General features: G+C 44.6%; 1 protein-coding gene across 1 annotated transcript; it reads left to right on the plus strand.

Annotated features, from left to right (window-relative positions):
• Nucleotides 1-6,282: 6,282 nt before the first annotated feature.
• LOC136487116 (chitinase 2-like) lies at nt 6,283-7,438 on the plus strand. The gene has a single exon (XM_066484248.1). It carries the CDS (start codon nt 6,362-6,364, stop codon nt 7,289-7,291), a length of 930 nt encoding a protein of 309 aa, XP_066340345.1. The 5' UTR covers nt 6,283-6,361; the 3' UTR covers nt 7,292-7,438.
• The last annotated feature ends 14,789 nt before the right edge of the window (nt 7,439-22,227 follow it).

Here is a 22,227-nt window from a genome sequence, read left to right on the forward strand (position 1 = left end):
CTGAATTTTTTTTCCAAAAAACTTTGCCGAGCGTCTGTCAGAAGAGCTCTCGGCAAAAAATATTGATAATTTTTTTTGACATTTTTTGTGCCGAGAGCTATGTCTCAGCTCTCGGCAAAGGCTTCCTCTTTGCCGAGCGCTATGGTCATGCGCTCGGCAAAGCTGGGATTCTGTGTGTTCCAGAATTCCCAGCTTTGTCGAGGGCATGACCATAGCCCTCGGCAAAGCCACAACCAGTTTTATTTTTGTTTTTGTTTTTTGCATTTCCAGTCAACAAATAAACATATACATGACATCCACATCACAATAAGCACATCCACATATCAATAACCACATCCACATCACATAATTCACATCCACATCACATAATTCACATCCACATCACATAGAAGTCTCGAAGTTCGAAGTCACAAACAAATCTCGACACATAGACAACCACAAGTGTAAAGTTCGACAAGCAACATAAACAAGAGGCATAGGAGGCGCCAAACTGGTCACGGCGACGGTCCGGGCTGAGAAGGCGCCGCGTGCGATCTTAGGGAGTTGACGAGGAGAAGGTTAGGGTCGTTCGACGCCGCCGACTGACGCTACACAAACAAAGAAGATGCAGAACGTGTTAGACAACATAAATAGATAACCAAGCACTACATGTACTTTTTACCACCACGACCACACCACCGCCACCACCACCAACCACGCGACACCACCACCACGACCACACCACCACCACCACCATGCCACCACCACACTACTACTAACCAACAAGCACACCACCACGCCACCACCACCACCACCACCACGCCACCACCACAACCACACCACTACTACCACCACCACCAACCACCCACCACGCCACCACCTCCACCAACCACGCAGCCACCACCACGACCACGCCACCACCACCACCAACCACGCCGCCACCACCACCCACCACCATCACCACTAGCACTAGGTTTCACTAGGTTTCACTAGGTTTTACTAGGTTTCACATTTAGAGAAACTAAAACATTTGTCATACTCACCGGAGTAGAATCAAGCTGAGGTGGAGGTGTAGGCTGCAGCTGACCGAGCAGGAACTGTGGGACCGTTCCACCTTGGGTCATCGCAAGACCCCGCACGTAGGAGAGCACCTCTGCCATCTGCCGCTGATCCTGCTCCTGCTTGGCCTCTAAAGCTGCCAGCCTCTGCCGCTCGAGCTCCCGCTCGGCCTCCAAAGCTGCCAGCCTCTGCCGCTGCTGCTCCCACTCGGCCTCCATCGCCTGCAGCTGTGCCTGCAACATTTGACGCCAATGTTTCAAGATTGCAGAGCTAAGGTATGTAAAAGTCAAAGAACTAGGAATGGAAGAGAACACTTACCTAGGGTGTCGACACCACGGTCGGGCGCTGGCGTATGGCCGGCATTGAGCTCGTGCTCGCTGCTCGGATCTGGTGCAGCGGAGGAACAGAGGTCGTGTCGAGGACACCGTCGCCAAGCCAGAACCGCCCGTGCTTCTTGCCTTGCCCCACCCTCATCACGAGCTCTGGATCAAGCCGCTCCTCGGTGGTCGGGTCATAGTCTGGCCCGTGGACTGACCTTGCCATCTCTGTGTACGCAGAGATGCCAGGGGCAATGCTGGCGTTGGTGAACGACTCGGCAGGGACTTCTGGGGTCCAGTCGGTGGCGGACGCCGCCTTGCCCAAGTGGGACAAGGCATATGCCTTGAGGTGACCATAAGGGCGGCCACCATGTGACGCCGACTGCGAGAAAGACAATAACATTGTTAGAGTTGTTGCAGAATTGAGTGTTAGGTTAGAGAAATGGTTTCGCCTTACCCAAGCTTCTGAGAATTCAAAGAGGTTGCGGCTGCCTTGATGGTGTGGTACTCCTTGCATCAGCAAACAGCGCTCGCGTGCTTCATCATGCTCCTTCTTCTAGTCCTGACTGAGCCACATGTCCACAATCCTCTTCTAGGCATCCGGATGCCGATTGCACTAGTTTGGAATCGCCTACAGGCCATCAAGCAAACGATATATTAGAAGATCAAATTAAGGAAACTTAATCTCAGAAGAAATCAATAGTAATGTTCCGTATTTACCGCAAGGTACTCCTCCTTGGTCAGCACCACCTGTCTTGCCTCGTCCTTTTTGATGCTACGCCCTTGGACCTTCGCGTAGTGCCAAATGTGCGCCTGATGACGCGCGTCGTGAATCATGTCCGTGACGCGCTTCTTACAAGAAGCGATCGCCACCTGGTACGCCCTGTGCTCCTTGCCCTCCTCGATTCTAAAGAAATCCTGCATAAAGGCGTGAGGTATCAATTACTTATTAGAAGAATGCCCAATGAATACGATGTATCTGTGGCTAAAAGAATACAATGTGTGCCTGAAAGACTTACCGACAGGTCCCTGACGACCCGCTCCGCCTTGTTCCTATATCTGTGGCCACTACGATCCATGGCATCGGCGACCAATTCGTAGTGGTCGAACTGAGTGACTGGCTCGAACATGTCCGGGCTCACCTCCACCAGGCCAGGGTAGTGCTCCCTGCACAGACCTCCTAGGATGCCATTTCACTTTGCGTGCCTTGGCTCCAGTCTCCACAAGTTTCCAGTTCCTGCACAAGTGATTACAAAAAGTATTAGTTTGTATTTTGATTTTCAACATTTCAAATGAAGAAGTTTCGAGCACATCTTAAGTTACTTACCTATCCCCATAAGGTGTGATCAGCGGGCGGGCCGCTTCAGGTATTGGTCGACGCGGGAGCTTCGCGGGACCACGCAAGTACACCGTGCGGAGATGTCTGGGTTTTAGGCATCGGACGTCGCAACTTGCTCGAAACCCACTCAATTTTTTATCACAGCCTATACATGCGATGAAATGACACCTCGACAAGTTTCGTGAATTTTGGACTTCGTTTCCATTTTATATAATTTAAAAATACTTTACACGCAAGTTCCTCGCCGTGTTCAGTGAAAACGATGCGCCAAATTTGGCATCTGTCACTGGATACGGTCTCACACCACATACAATACCATGAATATGATTTTTTGAATCACTCAATTCCAATATTCGATGCACCTGCAGTTAAATTTGAATTACCGGGAAGAATTCAAATAAATGAAATAAACTTATTAAATATAGCTAATAAAATAAAAAAAACTCCAAATTTTAATATGTACTTTAAGGTACAACAGTAAACCCAGGGAAAAAAATTTGGAAGCAAAAAAAGCAAAATTTTTTTTTTTGCTGAGGGCACAGAAACGACACTCGGCAAAGTAATTCTTTGCCGAGGGCCAAATTCTGACCCTCGACAAAACAGACGGCAGTGAAGGCCGTTTGCCTGCCGTCACAGGTTGCCGACGGCCTTTCTTTGCCGACGGTCGGACCCTCGGCAAAGGGTCCGGTTGCCGAGAGGAATTCTTTGCCGACGGCCTAGCCCTCGGCAAATATGGTTTTGCCGACGGCCTACCTTTGCCGAGGGCCGACTCTCGTCAAAGCTTTCTTTGCCGAGAGCCCGACATTTAGCTCTCGGCAAAGACGCTGGCTCTTGGCAACGGCCCTGTTTCCGGTAGTGTACATTTGGATATAGACATATATTTCTATTGTACCCTAACCTGTCTATTCTTTCCCTACGGGTGTGTTTAGCAACTAACGATGTGGGAAGGGGTATAACAATTAGTGGTGAGAGTTGATAGAGAGAGTTAAGGTAGCAAATTGACTTTTAGTACATTTCGATCCCTTGTTTGGTTCGTAGTTGAATGAGAGAGTTAAGGTAGCAAATTGAATTTTAGTACATTTCGATCCCTTGTTTGGTTGGTGAATGCAAATAAGAAAGGGAATTGAATAGGGAATTCATATTCCTTGTTTGGTGTGGGTGGGGGTGTTTGAGGGAGAAATTATATGACAAATCATGATTGACGGTGATGATATATTTTTATTTTATTAAGACCACATTTCCCACCCAATTATCACCCCTACTCTAGGGGATTGATTAGTGGGAGTTGATCCTCTAAACTCTCATTCCCATTCCCAGCAAAACTCTCATTCCCACAAAAAAAAAAGAAATATTACTAAACTCCTGTCTCTAAACTCCCATTCTCTGCTTTCTTTTTTTTAACTCATTCTCTACTTTCAGTTATCCCTGACCAACAAAATAAATAAAAGATTTCTAAACTCCTATCTCTAAACTCCCATTCTCTGTTTTTAATTAACCAAACGAGCCGAGTACTTGCTTGGCAGAAGTCTATGTTTTTCTCATAGTATGTCAGGTTGCCTGTCTGTTTAGAATCTTTGCATTTAGTTTGGAGACGAGAAGGGAGGGGATGGATCCATTCCGGTTTTCTGGGATGGGGACGTCCCCGTTCTGCATTTGGTTGAGGGGACGAGGATGTTCCTATTCTATGTTTGGTTAGAAGGATAAAGTAAATAGATTGGATGTAAGTTTTTTGTCCAGTTAGGTTCCGTTAGCTATGGGCCCATTGTCAGCCACTTCTCACACATGGGACCCACCAGTCAGTCTCTACACACGCACCCCTTCTTCTATGCTTAGATCTGGCCATTGCCCCTGACTGTCTCGGCCCGCCCCAACCTCTGACCCCTCCGCGCAGGGCTCATGCGTCGGGGCTGTGGCCGACCGCCGCTATTGCTAGGCTCATGTGCTAGGGCTGAGGCCAACTGCCGCTACTGTCGCACAAGACATCGCCCTCCCTTCTGCCAGCACAGACACGAGGAAGCAAAAGACGCGCGGATGCAAGGAAGAAGATGCGCGGACACGAGGAAACGATGTCAGGTGGGGATGCCTGCGTCTCTCCGATTCACGAGGAGCGACTCCATCCACAATGTTCCCGAGCCAAACACTAGGATGAGGTGGGATATCCCATCTCGTCCCTGTCTCACCTCCAAACCTAATACTACAATAGAATGTTCTTGGGATGTACGGATCCTTTTGCCAAATTTCAATTGCCTCAAGTTTCGTTTGTTGCGTCTTCTCTAGGTTTGATTTTTTTTTTTTAAAGAATCAAGCAGGGGAGCTGCTGATTATATTCAAAAGAAGAAATCTAGACTGGGCACTACAACGACAAATACCTCAATTGTCATGTCTGAACTACCTATCAGGTTTACAATTAAAACCCGATACTTTTCCTTTTGTCCAGGTTCATGTCTGTCTATTGTATTTGGAATTCGGATTGTCTTCTGAATCTTCTTCAGTAGTTGGTGCAACTCTCAATTTCTATCTTTGGGGCCGTGAGAAGTGAGAGGCCACAACGAAGCCGGTAACTTGTGATGGCTACAACTTATTGGTGCTGGTTAAATCAGTAGTGTTTCATATAAGAGTATGGGTTATGTAGTGCCAGTGGAGGCAAACGTCCAGGCAAGTGCTACTTGTACGAATCATTAGCCGGCGCTGCATCAGATTTCCATTGAATGCATATCTTCTCGAATCTCTACCAGAAAACTAAAGCATTGCTTCTTCCAATTGATGTTGTCATGTCCTTTTCAGTGTATTGTACATGTTCCACGTCGTTCTCGGTCAAAGTTTGTAGCCTGAAGCTAGAACTTGTATCCAATAGCAGGCTGCAGGCCTAACACCAACTCTTACTCCTATGTAATCCATTTGAAACAGTCCAACAAAGCAGCTGCGCTTTCCTTTTCTCCTGTCACTGTAACTAATAAGAACAGAGAAAGTGAGGGATTTAGCCCCACGCCCACAAACTGCGCATCTAGATCAAACAAGAGCAATTTTTTTCCCATAGTACCTTTGATAAATTCCAAGCCAACATAGACAGTACTCCTATTTGATCTCTGAAGTCAGCTGTAGCTAGCCTGTCATTTGTATCTTCTGGAAGTGGACCAACAAGATGTGTTTGCAAGATTAGTCGTTTCTCTGAGCTGTTGCCAGACCTTCAACTGTACCTGCTGCGAGATTTGTTTGGAAGAAGCAACGCGCTGGAATGAAGATCAAAACACAGTAGCACACCTAACACTTAGAGAATGTTATAATCTTCAGTAATCTATTCTCTTCGATCGTCTACCTTTTCTGCTAGCATTACTACTTCCGTATCCATTGACTGCATGGGTAAGGGTCAGCTCCTGAGGAGCACATTCAGTTTCACTTTGACCAGCTTCCTTCAATCTGGACGCTGACATCTCTGACCTGATCTGCTACGATCAGACTTACTGAGAAAAGTCTACTGTTCAACGTTCAACGCCATTTAATTTTCTTTGAAAAAAATATATTTATACTAATCTGATAATCTCGATTGAGGTTCGCCGGCCCATACATACAGATATATAAATACACCGATTATTGTTCTTTCAATTTGCAGCTCCACCTCCACCAATCCGACCAACCATTGGCCATTGCAAAGCAAGACACTTTAACAATGGGCTGCTCGAAGCTGATTGCGTTAGTACTTGTCCCGGCTCTTGTAGCCGTCCATGTCCATGTCCCAATGGCCAGCGCAGCGAACTCCAACCTGTTCCGGGACTACATCGGCGCCATCTTCAACGGCGTCAAGTTCACCGACGTTCCCATCAACCCGAGGGTCCGGTTCGACTTCATCATGGCCTTCGTCATCGACTACACCACCGCCACGGAGCCGCCCACCCCGACCAACGGGCAGTTCAACATCTTCTGGCAGAACTCGGTGCTGACGGCCTCCGCGGTGGCCGCCATCAAGCAGAGCAACCCGAACGTGCGGGTGGCCGTCAGCCTCGGCGGCGCCACCGTGAACGACCGGCCGGTGTTCTTCAACATCACCTCCGTGGAGTCCTGGGTGCAGAACGCCGTCTCCTCCCTGACCACCATCGTCCAGGAGTACAACCTTGACGGCATCGACATCGACTACGAGCAGTTCCAGGCCGACCCGGCCACCTTCGCCGAGTGCATCGGCCGCCTGGTGACCACGCTCAAGAGCAACGGCGTGATCAAGTTCGCGTCCATCGCGCCGTACGGCAACGCCGACGTGCAGCGCCATTACCAGGCGCTGTGGGCGAGCTACGGGAGCGTCATAGACTACGTCAACTTCCAGTTCTACGCCTACGGCGCCAGCACGACGGAGGCGCAGTACGTGGACTTCTTCGACCAGCAGCTCGTCAACTACCCCGGGGGCAACATCCTGGCCAGCTTCACCACGGCGCCCACCACGACGTCGGTGTCCATCAACACGTCGCTCAGCGCTTGCCAGACGCTGCAGTCGCAGGGCAAGCTCTACGGGATCTTCATCTGGGCTGCCGATCATTCCAGGAGCCAAGGATTTAAGTACGACACACAAGCACAAGCGCTGCTCGCCAACGCCCCAGCTGGCTACTAGATAGGACTAGTACATACCTACCGTACCGTACCTTCAATGCGTTTCAGTTCAGTTGGATTTCGATTTTTTTTCAGGTGCACTAATATTATGTATGGATTATGGAATAAGACCGCCTTTGGAACGCGGGATTTTTTCTACTTCTATGTTTTTTCTTGTGAAAAATAAAATAATTTCTATAAAATTCCTGTGAAATTTCTGCGTTTCAATTCAAACGAGGTCTAAAATGTCGTGAATTGTTTGGAGGCATGAATGCAGTATTATTATTATTATAAAGAAATAGCGTGTGTGCTCCTCACGCTGTCCAATGTTCTGCAGAATTTGTGTCTAGCATTCTATTGAGAGAGGGAGAGAGACCGTCTTGACAGCAGCGCTAAATTTTGCCAAATAACTGTTCTACTAGTCCTTAGCCTTTGCTTCCTCTCCTTCCCCATTTCCAAAATTGTTGTACCTATTCGTGTTCCCATTGCTAAATAGTTGTTCTACCAGCCCTATTATGGACCGTCTCTGTTTTGCGCCAGAAATACTTATTGGTATTTATTAACTTGTCACTTGTTTTATTAGCCACCTATTATAAACCTATATCTCCTAACATTACTTTACTAGGTTGTCATCCTTAGTGATGATACCGGAGATACTTGTTGGTACTACCTAGCATTACTATTAGAATAACTCTAAGTAGTTTTTTAATAATTTATGTGATTAGAAAGAATATAAAGATATGAATAAAAAGGGGTATACAAGCACACATATAATATACCATTGTAGCACTTCACCTGGGAGTATCCAGGTATCGTTATTTATAATTTTACCACAGGAAAGGTCTAGCAAGGATAAGTATTGATAACTTATACTATTGATAGAGAAGTAAACCATAACCAATATTCTACTCATAACAGGGGTACGTCATAGGATAATATATATATATATATATATATATATATATATATATATATATATATATATATATATATATATATATATATATATATATATATATATATATATATATATATATATATATGATAAGTATTGATCAATGATAATGATAAATCACTCAGAGTACTTCTTTCTATGGCATTAGCATGGTCAGGTAGAATATTAGAGAAATAATTCCTAAGTCATTCTTAATTATAAGTCAAATCATACATTGATTAGTGCAATTACATCTAATAGTCATTGCTAAGATCATCTTTATATCTACACATAAGGGATATTACTAAGGAAGATTAAGAACATAGCTTGTCCCCCCTTCATAACCAGATCCTACATGCTACCTACATCGGGGAATGGACTAAAAGGACTCAACGGGAGTGTCACGTCCACGATCTACCACAAGACCCGGAATATAAGGTGTATCCACAGGTAAACAACGTATAAGCACCACTCTTACAAAATGTTGACTACCCACCCATGGATCCTTAGGGTGAGCGCTATACGAACATATGCATGAATATGATGATAATCCAACTATACTAGGTATATAATCAAAGTAGACAATGAACATTATAACGAAGAACATGAATAAGATGAATACTAATATTGTCATAACATATATATATATATATATATATATATATATATATATATATATATATATATATATATATATATATGATAAGTATTGATCAATGATAATGATAAATCATTCAGAGTACTCCTTTCTATGGCATTAGCATGGTCAGGTAGAATATTAGAGGAATAATTCATAAGTCATTCTTAATTATAAGTCAAAGCATACATTGATTAGTGCAATTACATCTAATAGTCATTGCTAAGATCATCTTCATATCTACACATAAGGGATATTACTAAGGGAGATTAAGAACAGAGCTTGTCCCCCCTTCATAACCAGATCCTACATGCTACCTATATCGGGGAGTGGACTAAAAGGACTCAATGAGAGTGTCACGTCCACGATCTACCACATGACCCAGAATATAGGGTGTATCCGCAGGTAAACAACATATAAGCACCACACTTACAAAATGTTGACTACCCACCCATGGATCCTTAGGGTGAGCGCTATACGAACATATGCATGAATATGATGATAATCCAACTATACTAGGTATATAATCAAAGTAGACAATGAACATTATAACGAAGAACATGAATAAGATGAATACTAATATTGTCATAACAATTGTAGCAAGCATATAAAAGTAATGGAGATACAAAAGAGAGAGGGGGTACAAGGATTATACTGAACTACGCTCTTGACACGATCGGGAATCCAAGCGAAGCCTGCTTGCCTCCCTCTAGACCTAGCCTAAGTAGCTATGCCCTAGAATATGATGGAGCTCTGAGGATGATTAGGGTTTCTGTCTTCTCAAATGACTTGATGCCTTTAGGGGGACAGGGGCTGATATATATAGGTCAGAGCGTCCAACATGAGCCCTTGGATCAAACTGACTTAAGGAACGTCGTAGATGCAACCTAGGAAGCGGTGGAGAACCGACATTGCAACGCGGAGGCTGATAGGTGGGCCCAGGGGCCGAGCAGCCTATAGGTGGGGCCGGCCGACCCCACATGGTAGCCTCTGCCTCTGCCTCAGCGTGGTGTCCTCTAGAACCTTCCAATGTCCGTTTCACGATGGATAAGCGCAATTTAATCTGACATGTAGGTCCACCTTGATGGTTTTCTAGATAAACCCTGTAGAAATCACAGATTCATCAAAACTAGTGGAATTTGTTAGTTTAAACCCCTAGACCTTTGTTGGTGATCTCCATTGTGCCCTTATACATGTTTTATTGATAGTTTATAATGATTGTTAACTACCTTCAACACCAGCACTCCATCCCCATCTAGTCGCTTTCCTGGGGAAATCTTCATGATCAGCGCCGATAGTGCTGCTCGCGATGGGGAAATTGACTCTCAACGTGTTGCATGAGAAGGAAGAAATGCCGATCATGCTCGACGCCGTAGAGAAGCAGATGCCTCTATAGCTGTAGTGAATGCCAATCCTAGCATGGCCATCGGTGGTGGTGCTGCCTATCAACATGGAGGGCACCGTGTCGTTCATAACCTCAATGAAGAGTTTGTCTAAGTTGACGGGCATGAGATCTTGCCGACACCGAGCGCCAACCTCGCTGTCGCCATGAACGAGCTAGGTAGGCTCTCACCGACACCAGAGCTCACCAAAGCCACTGCCATGCTTAAGGTAGTAGCGGTTCAAGTTCACGAGAATCGCCAGAACCAGGAGCCATCACACTCCACCGCTTCAAACCCATCCGCCTGGCCACAGAGGTCCTGATCCCAGCGACCTGGTGGTAGTCGCCTCCAGGAATATGTCATCAATCCTGGGGAACAGCTGTAGTACGCCAACCTTAATGCTAACCAAGAGGTTGAACAACGTGCTGGCGACTTACGATCGCATCTTAATAATCATCATGACGTTCGCCACCATCTTGAGAATCGGCGCAATTCAAGCCACGCGGAGGAGATCCTTCGCCATCAACAATACAAAGAAGCCTAGGGCAACCCTGAGGCGGTGTTTAAGCTGATCCAGCTGGTTCACTCTGCCAACATTGCCTAGCTCACCAAAAACACCACTCGGCCCGCTGTAGGCAATGCCGCCCGACCAGCCGCTGGCAACGTCATCGTCACCGACGATATTGATGGTCCGCGAGCATTCACCGCAAAGCTATGGGCTATATAGTGCCCCCCTAACTTTAAGATCTCTGGTGTTGAGCAGTACGATGGTCACGCCAACCCTAAGTAATGGCTCATGAGCTACGCCATCGCCATGCGGGCCGGTGGTAGCAACACCGATGTCATGGCAAATTATTTGCCCATTATGCTTAAGCCCGCCGTGATGAACTGGCTCACAATCCTCCAATCGAACATCATCGACTCATGGGATGATCTCAAGAGCAAGGTTGTTCGTTGAGAACTACAAGGCTACATGTGAGCGGTCGGGGACAAAGCATGACCTGGCCAGAGTCTATCAGAAGCCTAGCGAGCTCCTTCAGAGCTACATTAGGCGTTTGTCCGAGGTTAGGAATTGTATTTCGAACATCCTGGAGTCTAAGGTCATCACCGCCTTTATCCATGGACTCTATCATCATGATGAGCTCCATATAAAGTTAAATAGGAAGCCCCCAGCATCGATTGGTAAGATGTTTACAACTGCCAACGAGTATGTGGACGCTAAGGAGGCCAACCTATGCCATCGTGATGACACCGCCCGGGTCCCTCAGCCTGATCGCCCACCATGTCGGAACGATGAACACCGCGATGAATGATGCAGCGATGATTGCGACCAACGCTACGATGACTGTGAGCGCCGCCATGACAGCCATGATCATCGCGAGGAGTAGGAGACCTCGATGACAGGACAGCTCCGATGTCGTCGACCAGAGAATTTTGTCACATCCGTCGACCAGCCTCATGCCAAGCGCAACTATAACGCGTAGTTTGAAAAACTTCTCGATGGTCTGTGTTCGATCCATAAGGGCGTGAAACATACCATGAAGAGTGCATGGGCTTAGCCAAGGTCTTCCAAGACTAAGAAAACAAGAGGCATGACGACCGTGACAACGACAGCAAGGATCGCCAGCCTCACAACGCGGGTAGAGCTTTCCAAGATCCTAGCAAGACCGTTCATATGATCTTCGGAGGTCTAGCTGCCATTGAGAACAAGCGCGATAAGAAGTTACCACCCGACGAATCTTAGCCGTCAGGGGTATCGACACCATTGCCGACCCTAGATATCTCCCCTGGTCAGAGCAGCCCATCACCTTCAGCAGGGCTGACCAGTGGGCAGAGATCCCATACACAGGATGCTTCCCCCTCGTACTTGACACTATCATATGCAAGGTACGCTTCATGAAGGTCCTCATCGATGGTGGTAGTGCCCTCAACATCCTCTTTGCCAGCGCCTTGTCTGAACTAGGCCTCTCTAAGGAAGATCTCACCCCCATCAACTCTCCTTTCTAGGGGGTCGTCCTAGGAAAGGCATGCCAGCCCCTGGGCGAGATTACATCACCAGTGCAGTACAACACCATCGAGATGTTCCACATCGAGTACATCAGCTTCCTGGTGGTCGATTTCGACACCGCCTACCATGCCATCCTCGGTCGCACGACCTTAACCAAGTTCATGGCCATACTGCACTATCCTTATATGGTGCTCAAGATGCCAGTGCCCGAAGGAGTCCTTACCTTGTAGGCTAACCTCACCGTCACCTATGCCTGTGAGAAGGAGAGTCTTTCCCTCGCTAAGGCAATCGACCTCTCTGTTCGCATGGATGCCTGCCTCGCCGAGTCAAAGAAGGTGCCCCTAGAAGAACAGGAGATCCTGACGATGGTGGCGCCTTGTGAAGCTACTAAGGCCAAGGAAACCAAGGAGGTGAGCCTTGGCCTCGCTGACCCGTCTAAGATCGTGAAGATTGGGGCCCACCTAGACCCCAAATAGGAAGGCACGCTCATTAGCTTCCTGCGTACCAACATAGATGTGTTTGCATGGAAACCTGTAGACATGCCTAGGGTACCAAGGGAGCTGATGGAGCACTCCTTACACATCTCGCCGACCACCAAGCCGATCAAGCAGAAGCTCTAACGATCCACACAAGACAAGAAGGCGGCTATTAGGGTAGAGTTAAACCGGCTTTTAGCAGCTAGATTTATTAAAGAGGTGTATCATCCTGAGTGTCTAGCTAACCCAGTGCTCATTCAAAAGAAGAATAAAGAATGGAGAATGTGTGTTGATTATACTAATCTCAACAAATACTGCCCTAAAGACTCCTTCAGTCTTCCTCGCATCGACGAGGTCATTGATTCTACCATTAGTTGCGAATTACTTTCTTTTTTAGATTGCTATTCTGATTATCACCAGATCTGCAAAACATCCTTCATCACACCATTCGGTGCCTATTGTTACACCACCATGTCCTTTGGACTCAAAAATGCTGGTGCGACATATTAGAGGGCCATTCAGCGTTGCCTTAAAGATCAAATAGGGCACAACATTGAGGCCTACATCGACGACGTAGTCGTTAAGTGCAAGACCACCGATAAACTCATCGCCGACCTCAAGCAAACATTCAAGGCCCTCAAGAAATACCGATGGAAGCTGAATCCTACCAAGTGTATATTCGGTGTTCCATCCGGCATCCTCCTAGGCTACATCCTTAGCGCTAGGGGCATCGAGGCAAACCCCAAAAAGGTTTTGGCCATCACCCGAATGAAGTGGCTGACCTATGTAAAAGATGTCCAGAAGCTTACGAGATGCATGGCGGCTCTCAGCCACTTCATATCACACCTTGGAGAGAAAGGTCTCCCCTTCTTCAAGCTGCTTAAGGCTAGCGAACATTTTGAGTGGACGGAGGAAGCTGATGAAGCTTTCACCAGGCTCAAATAGTTCTTAACTTCGCCTCCAATTATGACTGCGCCATAGCCTGGTGAGACTTTATTGATCTACATCATCGCGACTCCCCAGGTTGTTAGTACGGCTATTATCGTTGAGCGCGAGGAGGCTAGGCACACGTACAAGGTCCAGCGACCAGTCTACTTCATCTGTGAGGTCCTAAACAAGTCCAAGACTTAGTATCCTCAGGTTCAGAAGCTATTGTATGCAGTCCTAATTACATCCCGCAAGATCCACCATTACTCAAGTTTTACAAGATCGTCGTGGTCTCTGAATTCCCACTCGATGATATTCTCCACAACAAAGAAGCCAATGGCCGCATCATCAAGTGGGTGGTTGAGCTTGGAACATACTCCATCGAGTTTAGGAGCTAACCAACCATCAAGTAGCAAGTTTTGGCTGATTTCATCACCGAATGGACCAAGATCCAAGAGTGAAAGTGCATGTAGCCCTTTAGTGGGTTTTGGATGATTGAATGACAACATAATTAAAGGTCTAACATGTTTGCTAAGTGTGGATAGATAATAGGTTATCTCACAAGTACTTAATGAAAGCCAAAATGATGTGTTGTTGTATAAACAATCTAGTTCAAGCACAAGACAACAATGCAAATTGAATTCATGCAAAGGCTTATTTATTATAGGATTTCCATGTACTGTATGAAAGCAAGCTTGTAAGAATTAATTAATGAGACATGAGGGATTGCATATGGAATGGTCTCATATTTGAAGCTTGCTAAATTGAAATGAAAAAGATAACAATACAAATGAATGGATGATTCAACACAAGATGTGACTTGATGGCTTGAGATGGTGAAGATAGCAAGGAAAGGCTTCGAGGTACTAAGCAAGGGTGAAGGGCAAGTGACGGCTTGGCGGCTGAAGAACCTAGCTAGGGTGAAGAAGGAAGTACTTGTATTTAGTTGAGGTACTAATCAAGCTATGATGGCCATATTAATGTGGAGGATCAAATCACTATTGGAGTGTTTGATGGAAGTGACTTGATATATTTTGGGATTATTCAAATTTGATGAATAGAATCAAGTCACGTGCTCAAGATGGCTATGCTCAAGTGAAAAAGATCAAAGTTGACATGTTGGCACCCTCACTTGGTGAAGATTGGAATACACGGCTTCGGTTGAAAGAGATCAACTCAAAAGGTTTAAATTTGTTATACTTTTAAATTTGAGTTAATAGAAATGCCATACTATTAAGAGGGATGCATCATGTTGATAGATAATGTTTCATAAGTGCTCAAGCCAACCCATGTGAGTTTTGAGTATTTGAGTGACAAAAGAGCTAACCTGTGTTTTGCTGATCTGGCAAATACAAGACGTGTCCGGTATTGATACCGAACATGTTCGGTATATGCCCAGCCATGATAAAATTCTTGTTGTTCTCGGGTTGGTAATGGTTAGGAGTTCTGACGTCTCATGCTTAATTGACTTAGATGGTTCACTGTCCTGGTCATACCGAACGTGTCTGATATGGACGACCAGAGGCCAACGGCTAGTTTTCAAATGCCTTGAGGGTCGGGAGTTCCAACGGTCAGAAGTTTTGGCATGCGTCGGGAGTTCCGACACCTCACAAACTTCAACTCAGTTACTTAGTTTTCAAATATGCTGAGGGTCAGGAGTTTCAACGTGGGTCAGAAGTTCCGATGGTCGAAAGTTCTGGCATTCATCGGGAGTTGCAACGCCTCACATTGTCACTATAACTTAGTTACCATTGGGTCAGTGTAAGTCATACCAGACGTGTCCGGTATGCTCCGGTATGGCAATGGCTATAAAACGGCTAGTTTTTCCAAGGGGGCTATACATACCCCCAAGCCTCCACCTTTGGAGGCTACTGATTTTGCTGGTTGCTATACACATTTTTGAGCCTTGCCAACTCTCCTAAACCCTCTCTTAGTGAGTGTGTGATCCAAATCGCAAAATCTATTTGTGGGTTAAGAGAGAATTTGAAAAAGAGAGCAAGCCACCACTTGAGCACTTGTGCATATTGTCAATCTAGTGATTTGCATTTGTTACTCTTGGACTCTTCGGTCCTAGACGGTTAGGCGTCACCGGAGAGCACCCAAGAGATTGTGGTGTGTCTCGGAAAGTTTGTAACCGTCGATTCCGCCGCCTCGGAATCAACTAGTGGAAGGAGGAAAAGAAGTTGGAAAAGACTTCGGCTAGAGTGATCTTCATGGTACCCTCTAGGGCTGACCTTCGCTGGGTCACCCGCAGCCCCCTCAACGGAGAGTAGGACTCGAATGAGTCCGAACTTCGGTAAAATAAATATCATGTCTCAATTCACATTTTATTTGATATTTGTGTTGCTCTAGCTTTTGTGCGGGCTCTCTGTGTATATTGTCATCTCTAGTAGGTGCCTGCAGTTTGGTTTGAAGATAGAAATCGAAAGGAGCAAGTTCAGGGCTGCTCTATAGAAATCATGTATACCGGACACGTCCGGTATTAGAGCTTAGTGCTGAATATTATTTGATCTCTGTTCTAACTTTGTGTTGTAGGGTTGTAGCTTCTAGATATATTCTTTATACCTTGTTTACTCTGTGGCTAACTTGTGAGGGGTGGTATTACTCTTAATTTGGAGTTTCCATTCCCTTTTCTAATTGTTTCCGCATTTAAAGGTGTTAATTTTTAGAAACACCTATTCACCCCCCTCTAGGCGGCATTCTAGGTCCTTTCAATTGGTATCAGAGCGAGGTTCTCACCTAAAGCTTCACCGCCATGAGAAAAGGATGTCGACGCCTATTGAGTTGGGGCCGGTGCTTCTCCAAAATGATGGTTCAAACTTTCTACATTGGTCAATTCATGTACTCAATGCTTTTACAGATATTAGTCCTCTTATTGAGCATACTATGGATGCAAGCATACCTCTTCCTATAGTTGATTGGAGCAACTACAAAAATTTGTCAAAAGAGGAAGAGATATGTGTGCAACTCAATGCTCAAGCTATTAATGTCATGTTGAGTACATTGAGTGTAGAGGTTCAAGATGAGGCAATCTTTAATGGACAACCACCTCCGGAGAGTGCTCATCTCATTTGGACTAGACTTTTTGATTTATATGGAAAATCCAAATGTGATGATGCACTTGAGATCGAGTCAATGGAAAGTATGTCCATTGTGTCTTCATGCAGTGAAGAAGCCTCACAAGACCTCAAGAGCACCAAGCCAGAGCAAGAAGTGCAAGCAGCGCATGACCTGCTGTTTGCCTACACATACGCCTACCGGACGTGTCTGGTATGGCCGAGGCAGCAGAGCAGCAAGCAGCTATTTGCAACGATGCTCAAGCCCGATGGTGACCAAGTGATGAGTCAACCTCAGTATCTCATGATACTCATTACTTGTGTCTCATAGCCAAGAACAGCAAGAAGAAGAGTAACAAGAAAGATCAAGAAAAGGAGAAAGCACAAGTGGATGATCAAGATAAGACTAATGTTGAAGTTGAAGACAACTACAACCTTGATCATCTCAACCACAAGGACAAGTTCATCATCATGAAGATAGTAGAAAAGAATGATGAGCTTGAAGAAGAGATTGAGAAGCAAGAGCAATCACTTCAAAAGCAAGAATTGTTTCTCATCTCCAAGGTGGAAGAACTAAAGGCTCTAAGTGAAAGGTATAAAAAATTGTCAATTGAGCATGCTTTAGTTACTAACTCCTTTTCTAGTGTTTCACAACTTGAGAAGGAAAACTTTGAGCTTAAGGCAAGGCTAGATGAACTATCAAGCAAGTATAATGTGCTACAAGCAAACTATGTTCATCTAAAGTGCTCTCATGATGAAGTAGTAGAATCAAGCTTCATGCTTGAGGTAGCTCATGAGGTTGTGATCACATCGGTAAAATTTTCTCAACCTCTTACACATTCACTCACTAGTACACCATCTCAATTAAATATTTCTTATATTAATGAGTGTGCTCCTCAAGCAAGCCAATCTTTGATTGAGCTAAATCTTGTAGAAAACATAAAGCTCAAAGAAGAGGTGAAAAGTTTAAAGAAAGATGTGATTCGGTTGAAGGGTAAGGAGAAAGCACAACCTTCTCAAGATAACCGTGATAACATGGTGAAGAAGCTTGAGAAGGGTTCAAATCTTGCTTCCTCCATAGCCCAACAAAAGAATTACATTTCAAGTAAGGCCAACACAACCAAGAGCAAGAAACATGGAAAAAGGTTATGCTATGGTTGTGGATTATATGGACATGAGTGAGCTATGTGTCCACACAAGAGTTGGGCCAACAAGTGTGAAGCGACCGAACAAAAGGCCTCAAACAAGTTGACCAACCAAAAGAAAAGTGATGGACAAAGCACTTGTCTCATGAGCAAGAAATTGGGGCATCCTACCAAGAAATGCCCAATGTACAAAGAGGCAAGAAAGGAAGCCCAAGTTGCAACATGAAGATGCTATGGATGCAATGAGATGGGCCACAAGGTTGATAGATGTCCATACAAGCAAAGCAAGCATAGAGCAAACAAAGGTCGCATATGCTATGCTTGTAGAAGAAAGGGGCATTTAAGATATGAATGCCCAAACGGTAACACACCTAAGCCGAACACATTCGTTTATAATGATATGCTTAGGAAGACCACAAATGGAGTTAGCACTAGCAAGGTGATGTGTTCACCACAAACTATTGCTAAAGCCATTTGGGTGCCTAAGCACTTGTTGACTAACCCAAAAGGACCCAACAAGAGTTGGGTACCAAAGTGTGCTTATGTTAATGATGTAGGTACTTGGTGATGAAATGAAGTCTCCGGGGTGGTTGAGCAAGTAAATTGAAAATATTCACTCAATCTATCAATCAATTCTCATCATAATCTCCTATATGGTTGACCCAAAGATAATTTAATGAATATATCATTTACTTCATTTTCACCATTGGTAACAAGTACTTAAACCGTTATAGGATAGCCACTTTGTTTGTTTTGTGCTCAATGACTCACAAATAGGCATTCTTGTGAAAAATTGAAAGTGGCTAATTAGTTTTACTTAATAATTATCATGTTTGCCATAGGATGCTTTTAATAGCTCTCTAGTAGAGCAATTCATTTGTTGAGATGCAGGTATACAATAAATAATAGAGCTAGACGAAGAATCACAAATAGTGAATTAATTGGTTCTGTCCTGCACCTATCGAACGTGTTTGGTATTACTATCTGATGTGTTCGGTATGGCCAGGGATAGAAAGAAAGTGTTTCTGTTCTGCGTATTCCAGACATGTCTGGTATTGCAGGAACTCGAACACTAATTAGATTGCTACTGAGTCTTTAATCCATATATTTTCATATATCCTTCATGTACTCAGAAGCTTGTGGTTTATCAAATCTTAATGGATTGTGAGCATCTCTTGATCTCAAATTTAAATATGGCTAATTATTTGGTTGTGGTTCAAAATAGAAAATTGACTCCCAAATTCTTAATAGAATAAAGTGCTAGATAAAAGTCATTCAAATTACTTAAAGCACTTATTTAGGGGGAGCTTAGTTTCTATTTTGCATGTTGTGGACTAACAAATTTATCTAGCATTCTTTGTAGTCCTTTGGATGAAGAATTGATTTCGTATCTAGCATGATTATTTGGCAATTAAGGTCAACATAAAGATTATCATGCTATGTGTCTTCTTAGTGGTATTCTTATGGGCTCAAGGTAGAGGTATGTATTTACATACATGCATTGTAAGTGCATCTAAGGCCCTTTATATGTTACAATGTGCATTTGTGTGACATAGGAGAGATGTTTTTCAAAACCCATAACTAGCATGTGTAGGTGGTGTGAATTTGAAAAACTATTTGAATCTTGGTCTTTGTGACCTAGCCTTATCATGTGATAGTTATAACTCTCCTTGATTGTTTGATTGGCTAATTACACATGACATGGCTTTCTTAAGTCCACAATCTACTATGTCTCTCAATATCTCTCTCTCGAGTAATCAAGATCTATATATGCCAAATATTTGGAAAAGAGAAGTGCTACTCATGGCATTTGGATAAGAAAAGTATTTACACCTTGTTTGGATCAAGGACATACATGTTTTTGGATCAAGAAATGATAGAGAAGGGGATTGGAATTAAGTGAATGAAATTTGGAAAAAGATCAGCCAGCCCGCAAATATCGGACATGTCCGGTATGAGCAGGGTTATAAAACGGCCGATACCCCTTCGGCCAAGTTAGCTTCTCCTCCTTGCAACCAACCCAGCCGCCTCTCCTCGACCTCCATTGGTGATTTTGAGTTTCTACCATGAAAAGGAAGAGAGGGAGATTGGATCGGAGGAGATTTGCATCAAGATCGAAGACTTCAGGACTTGGATTTCCAATCGTATCTTCATTCACTCTCACAAAGTACCCTAATCCTGGATCTCATTCGATCTAAGCGGTTAGGGCATGATTTTGAAATCCCTTCGGTAGAGATGCTACATTACCTGTCTAGAAGCAATGCCTAAAGTTTGGATTGGATTAGTTGAAAATTGAGCCAATGACCCCGGTTAGGGTTGCTGTCTGCTCATACCGGACATCTCCAGTATACATACCGGACGTGTCCGGTATGGGACAACAGAGCAGATTTTTCTCCCTTGTTTCAATATTCTCAGTGGTTGATTCTTAGGACTAAGTGTAATTATCTATTGTGTTTTGTGAACCTTTTTGACCTAGTTTGGTTGAGGTGATTACAAAGCATAGGATAATTATTCTTATTTCTATGTTTCAACTAAAATAAGCTATCGTTTGGGCATGTATCTAAAATTCCTTGCAAATCTTTGGATATAGGACAATAGCTATGAGCAAAAGACAGGAGCCAAGGTCTAAACATAGGCATGATCCAGCTTTGGAGAAATACAAGAAGGCAAGATAGGAAATGCATCCTAGATACAGTCAGCAGGAGCAAGGCAGCAGTAGGGGACTCTCAAGGGCTACTAGGGGTGCTCCATAGTACAAAGAGGGAGACAATAGTTTTTCCTTTGACATAGATATAGAGGAGTATAGAGTGGAGCCCAGTACCAGAAAGAGGAAGAGCACTGACAGAGGTTTAGATGGTGGCAGCTCAGATGATGAGCAAGAGATTGAGGAGGAGCAAGCCGTACCTCCAGCTCAGCACTAGCCAGGTCAGGGTACGCACTATGGTTTACTTGAGCCACATCCACCTAGTGTACCCTCTTATGTTTCCAAAGTTGACTATCGAGGGAAAGGCATGACCAGAAGGGCCAGAGATGAAAGAAGAATTGATCCAAGGGGCTTGTCTAGGATTCAGTTTGATCATCGATTTCAGACAGCCTTTCATATGGACTTCTACACCAGTGTGATCCTCGCCAAGAACCTAGTGATTGCCAGGTCTCAGTGGATTGATTGGAAGTACATCAGAGATTTGCAGAAGACCTCCATTGATCACGCTATTGCCATTTATGAGCATACATGGGTTTATGAGATTATGGAGTTCTAGCATGACTAGAACACAGAGGTGGTAGCTCAGTTCTACGCCACTGTGTATGTTGAGGAGGATGAGAAGCATATGCACTGGATGCTTGAGGGCCAGTGGTACAGTGTTGATTATGATGCTTTTGTAGCTCTACTTGGCTTCTCAGATGATGATCTTTAGAAAGATAGGATCCACACAGAGTAGGTGTTGCCTCTAGAGCAGCATGCCTACATGTACCCACCAGGGGGTGAGAGAGGAGCAGCAGGGAAGGTTCTAGGTCTTCACCCTACTTATAGATACCTGGATAGGATGTTCAGGAAGACCATTGGCTGCAAGGGTGGAGATAAGGGAAACATTGTAGATTATTCTAGGAACTTGCTCCATAGGATGGCACCTGATGCATGACCCTTCAGTGTCTTTGACTCCATATGGTGTGAGATCAGGAGCATTGGCGAGAGGCCCCTCAAGGGCTATGGTTTTGCTCCCTACATCATACACATGATTGAGCAGGTCACAGGGCATACCTTTGAGTATGACAAGATATATAAGGCCCTAAAGATTGTTGCATATTTGCCTAAGGTTGGGGTACCTCTAGTAGGACCAGTGAAAGGTCCTAATGGCTAGAGGGGGGGGGGTGAATAGCATATTAAAAAATCTACAACAACACTTAACAAACCGGTTAGACAATTATGAGGCGAAGCAAGTGTTGCGCTAGCCTACTAAAATAGCAAGCCACCTACCACAATTCTAGTTTATATAGTTTCTATCCACACAAGCTAAGCTAACTAAAGAGCCACACTAACCAAACTAACAAGCTCTCACAACTAGCTACACTAAAGAGCTTGACAACTAGTTTGCGGTAATGTAAAGAGAGTGAGCAAGACATTTATACCGCCATGTCGAAGAAGGAGCCAACCAATCACACGAATGAATACCAATGAAGACTAATCACCTCAGAATCAAATGATGAACACAATGATTTTTTACCAAGGTTCACTTGCTTGCCGGCAAGCTACTCCTTGTTGTGGCGATTCACTCACTTGGAGGTTCACGCGCTAATCGGCATCACATGCCAAACCCTCTATAGGGTGTTGCACAACCAACACAAGTTGAGGATCACACAAGCCACGAGCAATCCACTAGAGTACCTTTTGGCT

This window comes from Miscanthus floridulus, chromosome 1, assembly GCF_019320115.1.
Source record: "Miscanthus floridulus cultivar M001 chromosome 1, ASM1932011v1, whole genome shotgun sequence".
In the NCBI taxonomy this organism is placed as follows: domain Eukaryota; kingdom Viridiplantae; phylum Streptophyta; class Magnoliopsida; order Poales; family Poaceae; genus Miscanthus; species Miscanthus floridulus.